Source organism: Nilaparvata lugens, chromosome 3 (assembly GCF_014356525.2).
Source record: "Nilaparvata lugens isolate BPH chromosome 3, ASM1435652v1, whole genome shotgun sequence".
In the NCBI taxonomy this organism is placed as follows: Eukaryota; Metazoa; Arthropoda; class Insecta; order Hemiptera; family Delphacidae; genus Nilaparvata; species Nilaparvata lugens.
In genome coordinates this window covers 48,057,780-48,072,683 of record NC_052506.1, presented here as the reverse complement: position 1 = coordinate 48,072,683, position 14,904 = coordinate 48,057,780, and the positions used below count along the sequence as shown (strand labels likewise).

General features: G+C 34.0%; 2 protein-coding genes across 2 annotated transcripts in view; both read right to left on the bottom strand.

Moving 5' to 3' along the window:
• The window catches only part of LOC111050717 (cytoplasmic protein NCK1), a 37,654-nt gene extending 35,052 nt beyond the window's left edge, over window positions 1–2,602 (bottom strand). The window contains exons 1-2 of the mRNA XM_039422813.1: window positions 2,445–2,602; window positions 1,703–1,907 (exon numbers count right to left, since the gene is read on the bottom strand). Coding sequence (XP_039278747.1) covers window positions 1,703–1,808 — 106 coding nt within the window. The 5' untranslated portion in view covers window positions 1,809–1,907; window positions 2,445–2,602. The remainder of the gene's footprint in view (window positions 1–1,702; window positions 1,908–2,444) is intronic.
• Window positions 2,603–13,187: 10,585 nt separating this feature from the next.
• Window positions 13,188–14,904, bottom strand: part of LOC111050718 (protein FAM98A) — a 62,568-nt gene continuing 60,851 nt past the window's right edge. The window contains exon 14 of the mRNA XM_039422812.1: window positions 13,188–13,654. Coding sequence (XP_039278746.1) covers window positions 13,188–13,654 — 467 coding nt within the window. The remainder of the gene's footprint in view (window positions 13,655–14,904) is intronic.

Below are 14,904 nucleotides of genomic sequence, written 5' to 3'. Positions count from 1 at the left end.
CAGGTTCAGTGTAGGTAATGGTTGTGCTGATCTATAGAGTTTCTGGAGAATCCGTTTTTAATGCATTGAAAACATCCTTCCAGATTCTACAAATAGATTACGACCTTTATATTAGATATGAATGTCTGTGAGTTTTCTAGATATTTCAATATCGAATTTCAATGAGCTAGAATTAATTACAATAATTCTCATAATATCTGAATCATGTCTCTACGTGGGAAATGATATTTTTCTCAATCTGATTAAAATGGACGGATATTTTTGCAATCCTCTACTTCATAGATTTAGTTTAATATTATTTGATAGGAGGAAGCACCCTTTAATAAAAATGATTGAGGACATAATATTTTCATTTAAAAAAGTTAAAATAAAAAATATGGATGATATTGGCACCCAATATTTTTTTTGTACTATAGTGAATTGTTTTCAAAAAATGCAAGTAACTACTCCCATTTTCTTCAATATAACTATACTTTTACTACACTTATGTATACTTTTTGGCCCATTTTTTCAATATTCAAGTTGAATGAAATTTGAATTTTGATGTTCAATAGTTGGAAATCTATTTTTTTTGCTGACTACAATTATTATTGATTTAAATACAAACAGACATAGCCTCTATCACTGAAGGGAATAATTATATTTGAACAAAATAACGTTCTATTTTTTATATTGCTCTGATTGCTGCTCTAATAAACATCATGGTAGATTTGTAGGTTTTTGGATCGATAATAAAAATAAAGAGAAAAGAGATCACAGGATCTATACAGCGTTGGGTTTCGAAACACTGACAAGCTATATAAAAACTCAAATGACATAAAACATCGCTGTCCAACAAGAGTGGCAGAGGCACATTAGTCTTTGATGTAGTTTGATTTTTCTCAATCTTTCCACACTTTACTCGGAAGATTCGGAGTATTCTACTTGAATGTTCAGCTTAAATCAGCAAGATACATTTTTGCCAGCTTTACCTCTTTCTCTAGTGTGAAATTTGTCATTCATAAAACTTCTATCATTTTAAAGGGCAACCTAGCAACTTTTTGATTGAAGTATTCTATAGTATTACATATCCAAATTTTAAGCAGTTGAATTACTACCTAGTTTTTCTTTTTTAGCAGAGGACCTCTGGCCTAGAAAGCAAATAAGATTGCAATAAGATAACATGCACCCTAAGACCCGTATTATATTAACCAACAGGTTGGTTTGCCAGTGAGCCATCAGCTGGTGACCAAAATCTGGTGTCTCGGCTGGCGACCCTAGTGTAATGAGAATTACGAATCAATGTCCCATGACTCCCTTAGACACTTCTCTAGTCTAAATGGTAGCCGAGTCTGATGGTCAATATTATACGGGCCAAATAAAGGGGAAGGTTAGTTTTACAAGACAAAGCATATCTAATCTATTACAAAAATACTTGATAAACTTGTTATACACAGAGTTAATTCAAGCTATAGCTAATTTAGTTACATTTATATGGATTGTGAATGATTATCGTATAATAATATGTCAAAAGTTAATAATTTGAATGATTAAAACGCAAGATTAATTTAGAAATAGAGACCAGTCACCAGTTCCCATTCTCAGTCCCATGCTATATACAAAAGAGCCCCTCGAAATTCCGTAACCAGTTAGCATGAAGCAGGGTTTATCAAGCAGGGAATGTGACTAAAATTCAATGTTGGCCATTTTTTGGCGTTCATACCGTGGGGCCGCATGACTGCAGTATGCTGAGGAATCGACCGAATACTGTTGTTTTTGCTTTGCCACGCTGGTTCTCTTTGAGCTGTTAGCGAACGCGCGTCCAGCATTTCTAGATTTCCAACAGGTCAACTGATGTGACCATCAATTTTACAGCCCATGATATCCATCTCAATAATTTCATAACAGAGCGTCACGTCTCAAAAACACTATAACACAAGACATAATCTTTATTTGGACTATTATTAGCAAGTTCTTGCTTTGACTAGGTTAATTACTAAAACGACTTAATTTAAAATAACAAAAATACAAAACTCCTAGCAATAATTAAAGTGAATAACTTCTATTTATAGATGAAGGTGCATTAATCTACTCTATTAGACATTTATTTAGATTGTTGTTGATATTGTATAAAATTTATTATGACTATACAAAAACACTAGAATGATTACGGTATTGAAATAACCTCATCTAATTTACTTTTGCAATGGTACCTGATGCCATTACTCACAACGAACATTGATGTACAAAAGTGTAATATTATTGTATTATTTGGGTAAGAGTTGGGATTATTATTTCAAGGGCTCTTATTCAATTGATATGAGACAAGATTGTCACAAACATGACCTACGAATAGCCTAGCTCAAAAAAGAAACAAGTCATTATAATATTCTTAGATATTATAGCATTTAAAAAATGATTAAAAACAAAATAATTGAAACAACAAATTATTTTTATGAGCCTACCAATTTTCAAGCTTGACATATTCCACAGACAGGCATAGATGAACTACTTTCTCACGGACAGAAACACACACCCTCGGCCATCAACTTCACCGGGTAACCAATTGGTTATTGGTTCATTGGCTTAGAAACTCATTATTATCCTTCTGCTTTCATTATAATTTATTATATACTTTATTCATGAGGAATTTCTTCTTCAAATACCAGAATTTTCTGAATTTAGTAGTTTTTGTAAGTGAGATTCCATAAAAAGTTCTATCGCAGTGCATACATAGTAGGTATTCGAAATGTTTTCCATATACAAGAGATGAATAATAATAGGATTCCGATTTCTCAAATTAAAATACGTAAAAAAGTTTATTAAGAGATTCTTTAATTTGAGAAATATCACTTTTGTAATGTACATTATTTGATAAATCAAGTTTGGGATAATTTTTAGGTTGGTATGATGTTTGAATCACGATGAGCGGGAAACATATTAAATATTTGAAATACTAAATTTTATTGCAATGTCAAATGCTTTTTTATGGAAAATTAACTATATAGGTCTAAAAACAATATAACTCCCTGATAAACTGCTCCAATGGATGAGTGATTTGTTTACTAATCAATTTATTGACCGAACGTAGTGAGGTCTATGTTTCAAGTCGATTTGCTTTTGTCTGTCTGTAACGCGATTACGGCCAAACGCGTAGAGTTCAATGAGATTTGGCAGGAATATTCCTTTTTCAACTGCGCGTCGATGTAAAAAACAGGGTTTTTTTGAAATTCTGCATTTCAAGGATATCACTATATGTATCATCTACTCTGAAGATAGGATTTATCAGATATAGATATTATTCATAATCAATCAGCTGACAAGTGGATTACACAGATGGCTGGAGTGGAGTGAAAGTGAACGATTGACCCGAATCAGTAAAGTGATCCGAACTTCCCATCTCTACTGGAGTGACACACAAGAGAAATGCACCGTTAAACGGCGCATGCGCTTTGTATTCAATCGTACTTCATAGCCGCTCTTACAAGAGCTGGCGGGTCGATGTCAAACGAGGCAAACGACAGAAGAGTCCTGCGACAGTCGAGACCAGCGACGGTAGAGACCGGCGACATTCGAGGCCAGCGACGGTAGAGGACTCAAAAAAGAGGAAAAAGAGGCCTCAAATGTCGCCTGCGTTAGGCGACAGTTGAGGCCATTCTAATTTTTGTACAACCCCGACAGTCGAGACCTGCGACGGTATAGGACTCCTGAAAAAGAGGCCTCAAATGTCACCTGCGTTAGGCGACAGTTGAGGCCTCTCTATTTTTCGTACACTCCCGACAGTCGAGACCTGCGACCTTAGAGGACTCCTGAAAAAGAGGCCTCAACTGTCGCCTGCGCTAGGCTCTCCAGAATGATAGACAGCACCAAAAGAATTATCATTTAATTTGTATGGATTTACCAGCAATTGAATAATATATTATATCCAATTATTCCTTCCACATTATGAATAATAATACTTTACAACTGAAAATATACCTTAGCTGCTTCTTCATAAAAACGAAATTTTCAAACTCGTGAATATCTTTTTGATACTTGGATGTCAAATTCTCAGTACATTATAGATGTTGAATATTATTCAAAAAATCCATATACTGTTACAAATCAATAACTTTTATTAATTTCACACATTCACATTTTACGATTTTTTGATCCATACATTGAGCTTTCCTCGTAAAAACTAAATATATTAATTATTTCATTGATGATGTAGCTTATGGAATGAATCACACATGATTACTTTCATATGATGATAACATCATACGTCAAAATAGAATGAACATAGCTACAATCTCATATCCTAGACTCGGCCATTCTGACAAATTGGCTTGCCCTCAAGCCATAAAGTAAATGAATATGAAAAGGATTACAAACATAAACAAAATATGGAAAATAAAACAAATATAAACTAAACACACAAAATGAAACGAACGTGAACAAAACATAACACTGCATTACATGCAACACTGCTTGATAAAACTGACTTTCTTTGGCTGTTTGGGTACTTAGAAATCTTTTCATTATTTTCCTTCTCTTTATTGAGTATGCATCAATTCATACATATTCTTCATTCTATAATTATCCTTATCAATTTCACTTTTCCCAATACTAGCCAATATTTCTTTTTAATTTCTTTCTAAATTAATACATTGACTTTCTTCCATTTCCACATCTTTCTCATCTCTCCTCATTTTGTGTACATTCTCATTCCGTTCTCCAAGTTTTTCCTTAATTTCATAATTCGATTCAATTCCATTTTCCTCTCCACTATTCCATCTAACTTCCCTTTCCACCTCATCATCACCTTCTTTCTTCCTCTTTTCACCATTTCCAATGTGCAGATGACTGTGGGCTACAGATTTTAAACTTAAATAACCATTAATACTTTCAAGTTCTTGATCAACAATTTTCAATAATTCTCCACTACAAGGATTTGATGAGTTATCATTACAAGGAATCAGATCAAATGCTTATAAATATTTAGGAGTAATGATAGATGAGAAATTGAATTGGTCGGCTCATATTGCATTCTTGAAAAGTAAAATTCGCAAAGCCATTTACATTTTTTACCAATTAAACAAAATCCTATCACTAAAAGAGCTACGAAATATATATTTTTCTTATGTTCAGTCACTTATCGAAGTGGGAATTTTAGCTTATGGGGGTGCCTATAAAACATTACTAAAACCCTTAGAAGTTACACAGAAATCTATTATTAAAACAGCATTAAGAAAACGTATACGCACTCCTACTGATGAAATTTTTGAAGAATATACATGTACAAAAATCATAAAGATATATTTAAGAAAATTGAGCACAGCTATCGAACTCGTTCGTCAGAAGCAATAGGAAACTACTAATACTTATTATATAGCACACACTCTGTATAGAAATCTGCCTGAAAATCTACGTAATACCGAAGGTAAATCCAAAAATATTTATAAAAAAAATGTTAATGACTGGTTAAAGGAGATTGGGAGGACAAAAATATAGAAGTGATAATTAATTCATTGTATAAATAGAACAAATGTCGTGTAATGATAGTCCAAATTTAACTCTAAATGTTTACATCTTTTATACTTAAAATCCTTTAAACTTCAATTTTTTTCTGATATTAATACCTGGTTTACCCAAGAATGTGATAGATGCAAGTATGGGGACAGTCCGACGTTAGCCAATCATCGCCAAGACCCTCTTCCACACACAGGCTTTGCCTTTGTGAAGAGTTTTCATGATGTTTTTTTAAAATATAATGTTGTATTTTTTGGAGCTACGATATGATAACAACTAGATTTAGTTATAATGATTAATTTTTTAGTTCAACTGTAAGTTTTAAGATGTAACGTTGTTGTATAATATGAATATTTGTACCCTGAAATCATGATAATAAAAACCAATTTGATTTGATTTGATTTGATTTGCTTGTAAATTTTTAGATTGATTTCGGTATTCGAATCTAGGTTTTGAAGAATGTTCCAATTTACCATGGTTAGAAATCAACTCCACGTCAAGACTAACTTTTTGATTGTGATTGTAGTTACCACAAACTCTGTTTCTAATTCTATGATACCAAAAGAGATTCTATGAAGAGTTCTACGAGTTCTATGAAGATGAAGAATCAAAAATTAACAATGAAGATGATGCATGATAATTATTATAAGAGTTAAGTGTATGGAATTGATGAAGCGGAATAGGTTGGAACGGTATTGATAGTATTTTTGGATAGATTCAACTGCGCTTAACCATTAAAACATCCTTCCCAGTTCTTTAAGTCTATAATAATAATTATGGATTGTATTGGTATTGTGCAGTCTTCAAGTTCACCATGTCTGCTCATATTTCGAGAAGAGAAACGTTACCTGAGCGTCGTGACATTAGCTCAGATAATATAAATCCTTGACCAACCCCCACCTCCCCCCGCCTAGAATCTGCCTCTGGTTGCACACAACATTATTATCGCACAAATCGATTGAGTCTCTTTAGGAAAAGGGGATTATTAATAAGTGGAGATTGTGCAAGAAGCGTGCGATGGTAATGAAAGTTCATTCGAAAAACGTCCGGTAGATGTGCAAGATCTTGCCGAGAAGAAAGGCCCATTAGAAAAGGTAACTAACCTGAAGTCATTAAATAATAATAGTATTTAACAATACTAGTGTTTTACAATTGACATAAATTGTATGTATATTTCAAGTTGAAACCAAAGATATCAATAACTTTCTGAAAATCAAAATTTCGTAATAATTCCACAAAATCGGAAATATATAGTCTATTTAAAAATTTTATTAGAAATTCTTTCTCATTTTTCACCTTAAAATTAATTGAATTTCATAATTCCATACTTTCTCACCAATTTACGATAGATTTGAAGCCATTTTTCTGGGGCGGGGAGGGGGTCGCGAATAGGGGGTCAAGTTTTTTTATTGACATTGTCCAATACTACAGAATCGTTCCAAGAATCTTTCAGTTACTTTGGAATTATTTCTCTAAACGGTCTTCTTCCATTAGAAGTAACTGACGATGACTATATAACCATGGCTATTATTGTTAGGCTACTTTAAACTGAACTATGATGATAACTTATTGAAAACTGAATTAATGTGTTTTTCTTTGAAGTCAAACACCATAAAGTGTAACTGTCAAGTGTCAAGAGCAACTTTGGTCTCTCACTTGTAATTTCGTTATGTGGTAATACAATGCACAACGGTTAACATCACCAGATTGTTAGTTTCTCTCAGGTTTTTGAAAACATTTTGAAGTAGGATTTTTGATGAACGAACAAAGTATGAATGTGAACACAAACGAAAATAATGTCAACCTATTGTCATATTAAATGTTTGGGAATTCTTTAAAACACATAAGCTTTGTATATTTTGGAGCACGTATTTCCCAAAATGTGTTGCATTGAATACAGTAGGGCCTACTATTCAACACCGTTACAGCTTATTCCACCTCATGAATTCTATTCATGGACTTGATATGTTATGTTTTTCCATTCCGTACGCCTTTTTGTTGTCATTCAGCAAATAACAGTTTTCTAAAGAAGCAGAACTCTGAATCTGGATGTGCGCTGAGCATTATCATTGTCCACCTGCCTAATAATAAAATTCCTTGAAACGTAATATGAATTGGCTATTTCTTGAAAAGTACGGGTCAAGTCCCAAAATATGAGTCGAATATTGCACCATCAAATTTCTTTATCATTCATTCATTCATTCATTCAACTATCCATGTTTGGTTTAGTTCTCAGTTTCTATTCAATACAGTATCAGCTTATCTTTCTAACAGCTCTATTCCACCATACTCCGGCTCATAGAAGGAATACTCTTTCATGTCCTTCTCAAAAATAGAGAATTATGCCGAATTTCATTCCTCCTTCATTAGACTACAATCTTTCTAAGGATGTTCCCATCCTTAGTTAAATACATTGAATAATTCGTTTTTTCATTCTCATTGTGAATAAGAGCATAAACCAGAAAGAACAAGTATTATTGCAATTTCCATGAATGAATGAATATATTTTCATCAAATCAAACCTAATCTATTCTATTCATGATCGTGATCTGGTACTCTGTTAATATCATTCCCTCTCACATACACTGTAAATATTCTATATCCTTTGGCCGAAGTTCCTAAAGGAGAAAAAATGATGATCATTTGAGAAACAAGAACAGTATTCAGTATTCATTGTACTGCGTCAATGAAATAAGACAAAGAAGATGAAATCAGACGGATAGTAGATTGCTTAGAAGTAGTCAGGAGGTGATAATAATACTATAGAAACTGGTAAGCTCCCCGGGCTGAAGAACTTGCTACTTTTAGGATATTGACAAGAGCGATAAGATTCGTTTAGCTCTTCAAAGGTGCATTGCAAACATTGGTTCACTCAAAACGATATTGTCCTTTTAATGTGAATATTGCATACTTTAACTCTCTAGTTGCAGGACTTCTTAGGCCTATGTTTTGGGCTATGAATACAGCGACCACATGATACCAATACAATTTGTACCATGTGGTTTCTGTATGAATAGGCCTTAGTCCTATTCAATAGGAAATCTAATATATAAATCACAAGATATTTTGAGGCTCCTTTGTAGATTCTGATGTTACAGAACAGTTGGCAATAAATAAGATATTAAAAATAGTGAGCAAGAGTAGCATTAAAGGAAGCTATAGGAACACTGAATAAGAAACTGATGATATGAACTCAAAAAATCAATTATACGAACCTATGAACTGTGTAGTGGATGTCTATATTGACTAATATATGTTATGCTATAACAACTTACCAGGTATTTCGGAAATGAAAGGGTATGATTAATTCAAGTCTTTAGTCAGCATGTAAAGGTGTACCTGTTGATATCAATTTATTGTTATAAATTAAAGTCGTAGCTCAATAATTATGAAGATTGTCTGCTATAATGAGTGAATCAGCATAGCAGGAAATATGGTGAGACCCACCTACTCATATAGGAAGATGGTCTTTAACTCCAAATTAAACAAACCCATTGTCCCAGTTGCACAAAAGCCTGTTGAATTTTAATCATGATTAAATGCCAGAAGAACCAATCAGGTCAGTCTTTTTTGAAAAGAAGGCGCCTCTTTTCATAGCATTCAATCATGGTTTAAGTTTGACAGGCTTCTGTGCAACCGACCCTATACAGAGCTGGATGGCTACCTGCTGGCTGTTGTTTCTCCATCTATTTCTATTCAATACCATTTCTCATCTTCTTCCTTGTCTCTCAGTTCAATGGCTACTACTTCCTCGAAACAATGGCTTTTGTATAATTCATGAGAGAAGAATTGAAATAAATTCAGAATTATCTAACTTTTTACTGAATAATTTTATCAACAAAGCTAAAGGAATAAGACGTTCAGAAAATTAATCTGAGTTGAATGGAAGAGAATGGTTAGAAAATAAGGGAAATGCAAGTTAATTTATTTTAAAAATATCAAGCGCACAAAAAGGTTAAAACAAATCATTTTTTAGGCCTCAAAAACGTTTAAACCCTAAAAATGTCCAACCCAAAACTTTTATCACTCCAATAAAACATTGTGTGGTGCAAGGGGCACAGCCCAACCCCAAATTAAAAAAAAATCAACCAAAAATAATATATATTATACCAGAAAAACATTTTCAGGGGTGCCGCGGGCGAAGCCCCCTGCTGAGCGCAAAGTGCAAGTTATAAATACTAGGCACAGGAATAATCTTAGAACTGAATTTCTACAAATTGCAAGATCTCAAAAAAGGTGGTTTCACACAGGTACAAAATTATATGCCTAATTATATATAGTAATTGTTAGAGATCTTTCGGGTATAATTTTCAAAAACACAGTAAAAAATATTTTAAAGGAAGAATGTTTATGTAAAGTTGTTGATTTTTAAAATCAACTTCCTAGATTATATGAAAAGGTAAATTTGTTCATTACTCTAAGCATCATACTATATAACCTTTTTCTATTCTCTGAAGCTTATTAATATATTTTGTAACTTTTGAATTTTTAAATTATTTATAACTTTAAATTCTTGTAACTTTGAAAGTTCGGCATGTAAAATAAAGATACCAGCATCTTTCCATCCTCCAATTGAGTTTCGTCAACAAAGGTGGTCAAGTCATATACATTCCAGTACTTGGATGATGGTCCCTAAACATATTTTTAAGTAATGGGAATCCATTACTACTGCATTATGCCTCCTTCATTGACAAATCTAAATATTTATCTATCTTCTATCCATCTATAAGACGAGATCGTGTCTGTCTTTCTGTCTGTATGTGAGCTCATCACGCTTCAAATACTTGACTGATTAAGCTGTAATTCTTCACAAAGATGATCGTTCTGAAAATCCTTTAAGGATAAGCCCTATCTACCTTCAAAGTTCATATGCTTTTTTATGACGGAAGTTTCCATTATTTGGTTTTCAACAAATCAGAATTTATAATCATTACAAAATGTATTTTGTCTGGAATCGCAGTAGGATGTGTCCTCAACTGTCGCCTGCTGCAAGCGAGTCTCTAATTTTTGTACAGGCCCGACAGTCGAGACCAGCGACATTCGAGGCCAGCGACGGTAGAGGACTCCTGAAAAAGAGGCCTCAAATGTCGCCTGCGTTAGACGACAGTTGAGGCCTCTCCAATTTTTGTACACTACCGACAGTCGAGGCCTACGACCGTAGAGGACTGTAAAACAGTCCTCTACTGTCGCAGGCCTCGAATGTCGCCGGTCTCGACTGTCGCGCCCCCGAGCTGGCTCATGGTTTCATATATACAGCGCGAATTTGAGCGTGTATAGGGGAACAGGAGAAACGCCGACAACGCGATCGTGGTAAAGATGTGTAATCGTCCAAGGTAACGGTGCCATTGAATAACCAATGATATTGTCTATATCAAATATAATATGCCTAAATTACATATCCTTCCTCCATTTATTATGCTACTACATTACCTAATCATAAATGGAAAGAATCAAATATTCGGTTAGATTATTATAGCTTCAAGTTACACCAATACAATATCAGTTCTTTTTCATAAAAATAGCTGGCAACATTACAGTATCATCATCGTATAGACTTTATCCTATATTGCTCGCTGAAGACTGAATACCGTACCACCTTTGTGGAAGTTCGTATATATCCTAACATTACCAGCCATATTCATCCTTTAAGCAAGTTTGATGGTGAACAAAGCCAAATCCATTTCAACAGAAGGTACATCACATTCAGTATTATCACCACTACACAAGCACACAAAGACATGGATAAAATAATGTCCTTGCAGTCTGCTCCAGATTGGTTCAGTATGGACCACAGTAGCCTACATCTGCTGCAAGATCGATATACAATGGCCTGCTTAATTAATGGCATAGAAGACATGGGCCACACTGGCACATGCAAAACTGAAGAATTACCTTGTTCGGAGACCTGTAAGACCATGAAATTACGCCTTCGTATTTTTAGAGTTTTGTGAGATTCAAGTCAGCGATTAGGGCCTGGCTACTATTGAACCCTTTTTATCCTATTGATGATTTTTTAGTTTGCTTGCCCTATTACCATAGGTAAGGAAAAAAATTAAGGTACCCCAATTTCTAAATTTCTTTACATTTCAAGGTCCCCTGAGTCCAAAAAAGTGGTTTTTGGGTATTGGTCTGTATGTGTGTGTGTATGCATGTATGTGCGTCTGTGTACACGATATCTCATCTCCCAATTAACGGAATGACTTGAAATTTGGAACTTAAGGTCCTTACACTATAAGTATCCGACACGAACAATTTCAATCAAATGCAATTCAAGATGGCGGCTAAAATGTTGTCAAAAACAGTGTTTTTCGCGATTTTCTCGAAAACGGCTCCTACGATTTTGATCAAATTCATACCTAAAATAGAAATTGATAAGCTGTATCAAGTGTCACAAATCCCATATCTGTAAAAATTTCTGGAGCTCCGCCCCATCTATGCAAAGTTTGATTTTAGATTCCCAATTATCAGGCTTCAGATACTATTTAAACAAAAAGATTCGAGTGGAAAAGATTGAGCATGAAAATCTCTACAATTATTGATGTTCAGTAACATTTTCACCTAAAATTGAAAATAAGCTCGAAATTCCAGAAAATGTGATTATCCAATTGCAAACTGTTGATTCTATTAAATGATTCACTATGAAGAGATAGCTGACCTCGTATGTCTCCAGCGTTATTGTCCTGTCACCAGCTGGCTCAGATGCGCGACAACACTAGCGTCAGGTGATCAATTCTCATAACAGCAAGGAAAGATGTGTGAGTGCGCCACATAAAATCTATGAGTAATTTTTTTTCCTATAGGGCTAGTGAGGTTGAAATGAAATAAAAGTTATCATATACCGTACCATAGTTTTTTCTGTATTGTTGATTAGTTTATTTGAAACTATAAATTGATTTTAAGACCTTAAACTTCAGTTATAAGTTGAATTGAGTGTTTGAGACAATTATGATGTTAAAACTGATGTGATTCAGAGTTCGTTTCACATAGTAGGAATCTAGTAATTTCAGTTCAGTACCTACCATACTTCATTCAGGTGGGATAAAGATGAAAACAACCATACTTTATTTAGGAGGGATAAAGGAGAAAACAACAAAATACAACTGCCTTGAAATTATATATATTTTTTCATCCAAGTTTTTAAAGCATTGTCTAATACATCCAAATTAAGTGAAATGTATAATAATTCTATTCATATAATAATTTTATGAGAGCTCTTAAAAATTATACAAAACAAAGTTTTATTAGCATTGAATAACTGCATTTCACATTGACATTGAAAAAAAATAATGCGGACTAAAATCCAATAAAGGTGAGATTCAATCAAGGATGTAAATTTGATACTTTCCATAGCAATAATTAAAAAAAAACAAGCGATTATATACTAATATAGGTTACTATAGATCATACAAGATACATACGGTTATAATAAAGTAATCTAATAATGATAAAGGAGAAGAAACGTTTTCGGATTCATTCTGATTAATAAAAACGTGATTCACCAAAGAAGTACAAAGAGAAGTGACGCAGTAACTTAAATAATTGTGATGTAATTGAGATTAAGTGGATAAAGATAATACTTGACAACTAACCTTAAATGAGATATCAAGAAAATATTGATGGACTGATATTTAATACCAAGACAAGATTATTATAAAGTTGAATAAATATTGCTTAGCAGTCTTTTTTGTAATTACTGACTATCGGTAGCCTCCTCGACCACCTCTTCCCCCCCTCCTTTCCTGCCTGTTGTCCTGGTAGCCCCCTCCACCTCCTCCTTGATTGTCTCTATGGTAACCACCACCTCTGTTGTCTTGATATCCTCCTCCTCTGGTATCACTGTATCCTCTCCCATCTCCATAGTTATCCTGATATCCCCCTCTTCCCCCACCACCACCCCTACTATCATAACCCCCTCTATTATCATAACCTCCTTTACCTCCTCCTCTGTTGTCATATCCCCCTCTTCCACCACCTCTATTGTCAAATCCTCCTCCGCCCCCTCTGTTATCATACCCACCTCCACGGTTATCATATCCTCCTCCTCCCCCTCCACCACTGTTTCCTCCTTGATTCCACCCTCCTTGGACTCTTCCCCCACCCCCTTGAAATCCACCTCTACCCCCTCCTCCGCCACCACCACCACTAAAGCCTCCGGCTCCACCACCTGCAAGAGACCAAATTAATCATCACTATAAAAACTTTCAAAGTACGATTTGGAATAATAATATAGAACATTTTGTTGTAAAATACTTTAGTATAGATACTATATGGATATAATGATTCAAATTTATATGAAATACTCCCAAATAGTTCAACTGAATATATAGACAATAGAGAAAGCAGTTCACTATCCAATTTTCTCCAATCAGTTGCGAAAATAACAAATCTCAAAAGGTAGGATTTTGTACACAAGGCAGAATATAGCAACGTTGGAGACTTTTGATAGGTCGTTTGTTGACCGAAGCGAAGCTGAGGTCTTAGTTTCGAATCGATCGGCTTTTGTCTGTTTGTTTGTTTGTACCGCAGTTACAGTCGCAGTAATAGTCCGATTTGGATGAAATTTGGTATGCAAGTTCTTTGAAACAAGGCGCAGAAACGTATGTGTAACGATTTTTGATAAGACCTTTTTAGTAATTTAAAAAACCGCAAAACAACCTCCATCGTGAAACTACCGTGTAGTATCAACAACTCAAGATAGTGTAGAGAGCTGGAGCGTTGAATCTCGCACTGTGTGACCCAGGTTCAAATCTCGTTTCGACCAGATTTTTTTGCAAATTATTCTTTGTTCTATCTTATTCTAATAATATGAATCATTATAGAATAAATTATTATTAAATTGATTTATCAAATTAATTGGATGAATTATAAAAAAAACTCTTTATTGTATTGGAGTCCAATACTGCAGTTGTAGAAAAAAATGTGTATGTGGTTCCAGCGATAAAGCCGAGTTTTACGCTCTCAATACATAAATAACTATTATTGTCTATGTTACAGATAAGTAAACTATTTTAGTTGTGGACTAAAATAGTTTAGTTTTATCATCATAAAATTAATCAACTAATAGATCAACAACTATTTTAGTTGTAGACAATATTTAACATCATAAACATTTCTTCAATCTCCAACTTCTCTTATTCATAACTATCAGTTATTATTTTAGTTGTTTTTTAACTGAATTTTCAGTTCATCGGGTACAATAATTATTGCATTGTATGCATTTTTGTGTCGCTCTAAAGTGTCAATTTTTTTGTTTTCCTTTTGGTATGAGATCGGAAACTGATTTGTGAGCATTAACATTCTGCATAGGCATAACAAGCCATAACATTGAATGTGGACCTCCTAAATATTTAGTATTTAGGAGGTCCTAATTGAATCCACTTTTCATGAAAACATCATTAGCAACCTCCTGTCATT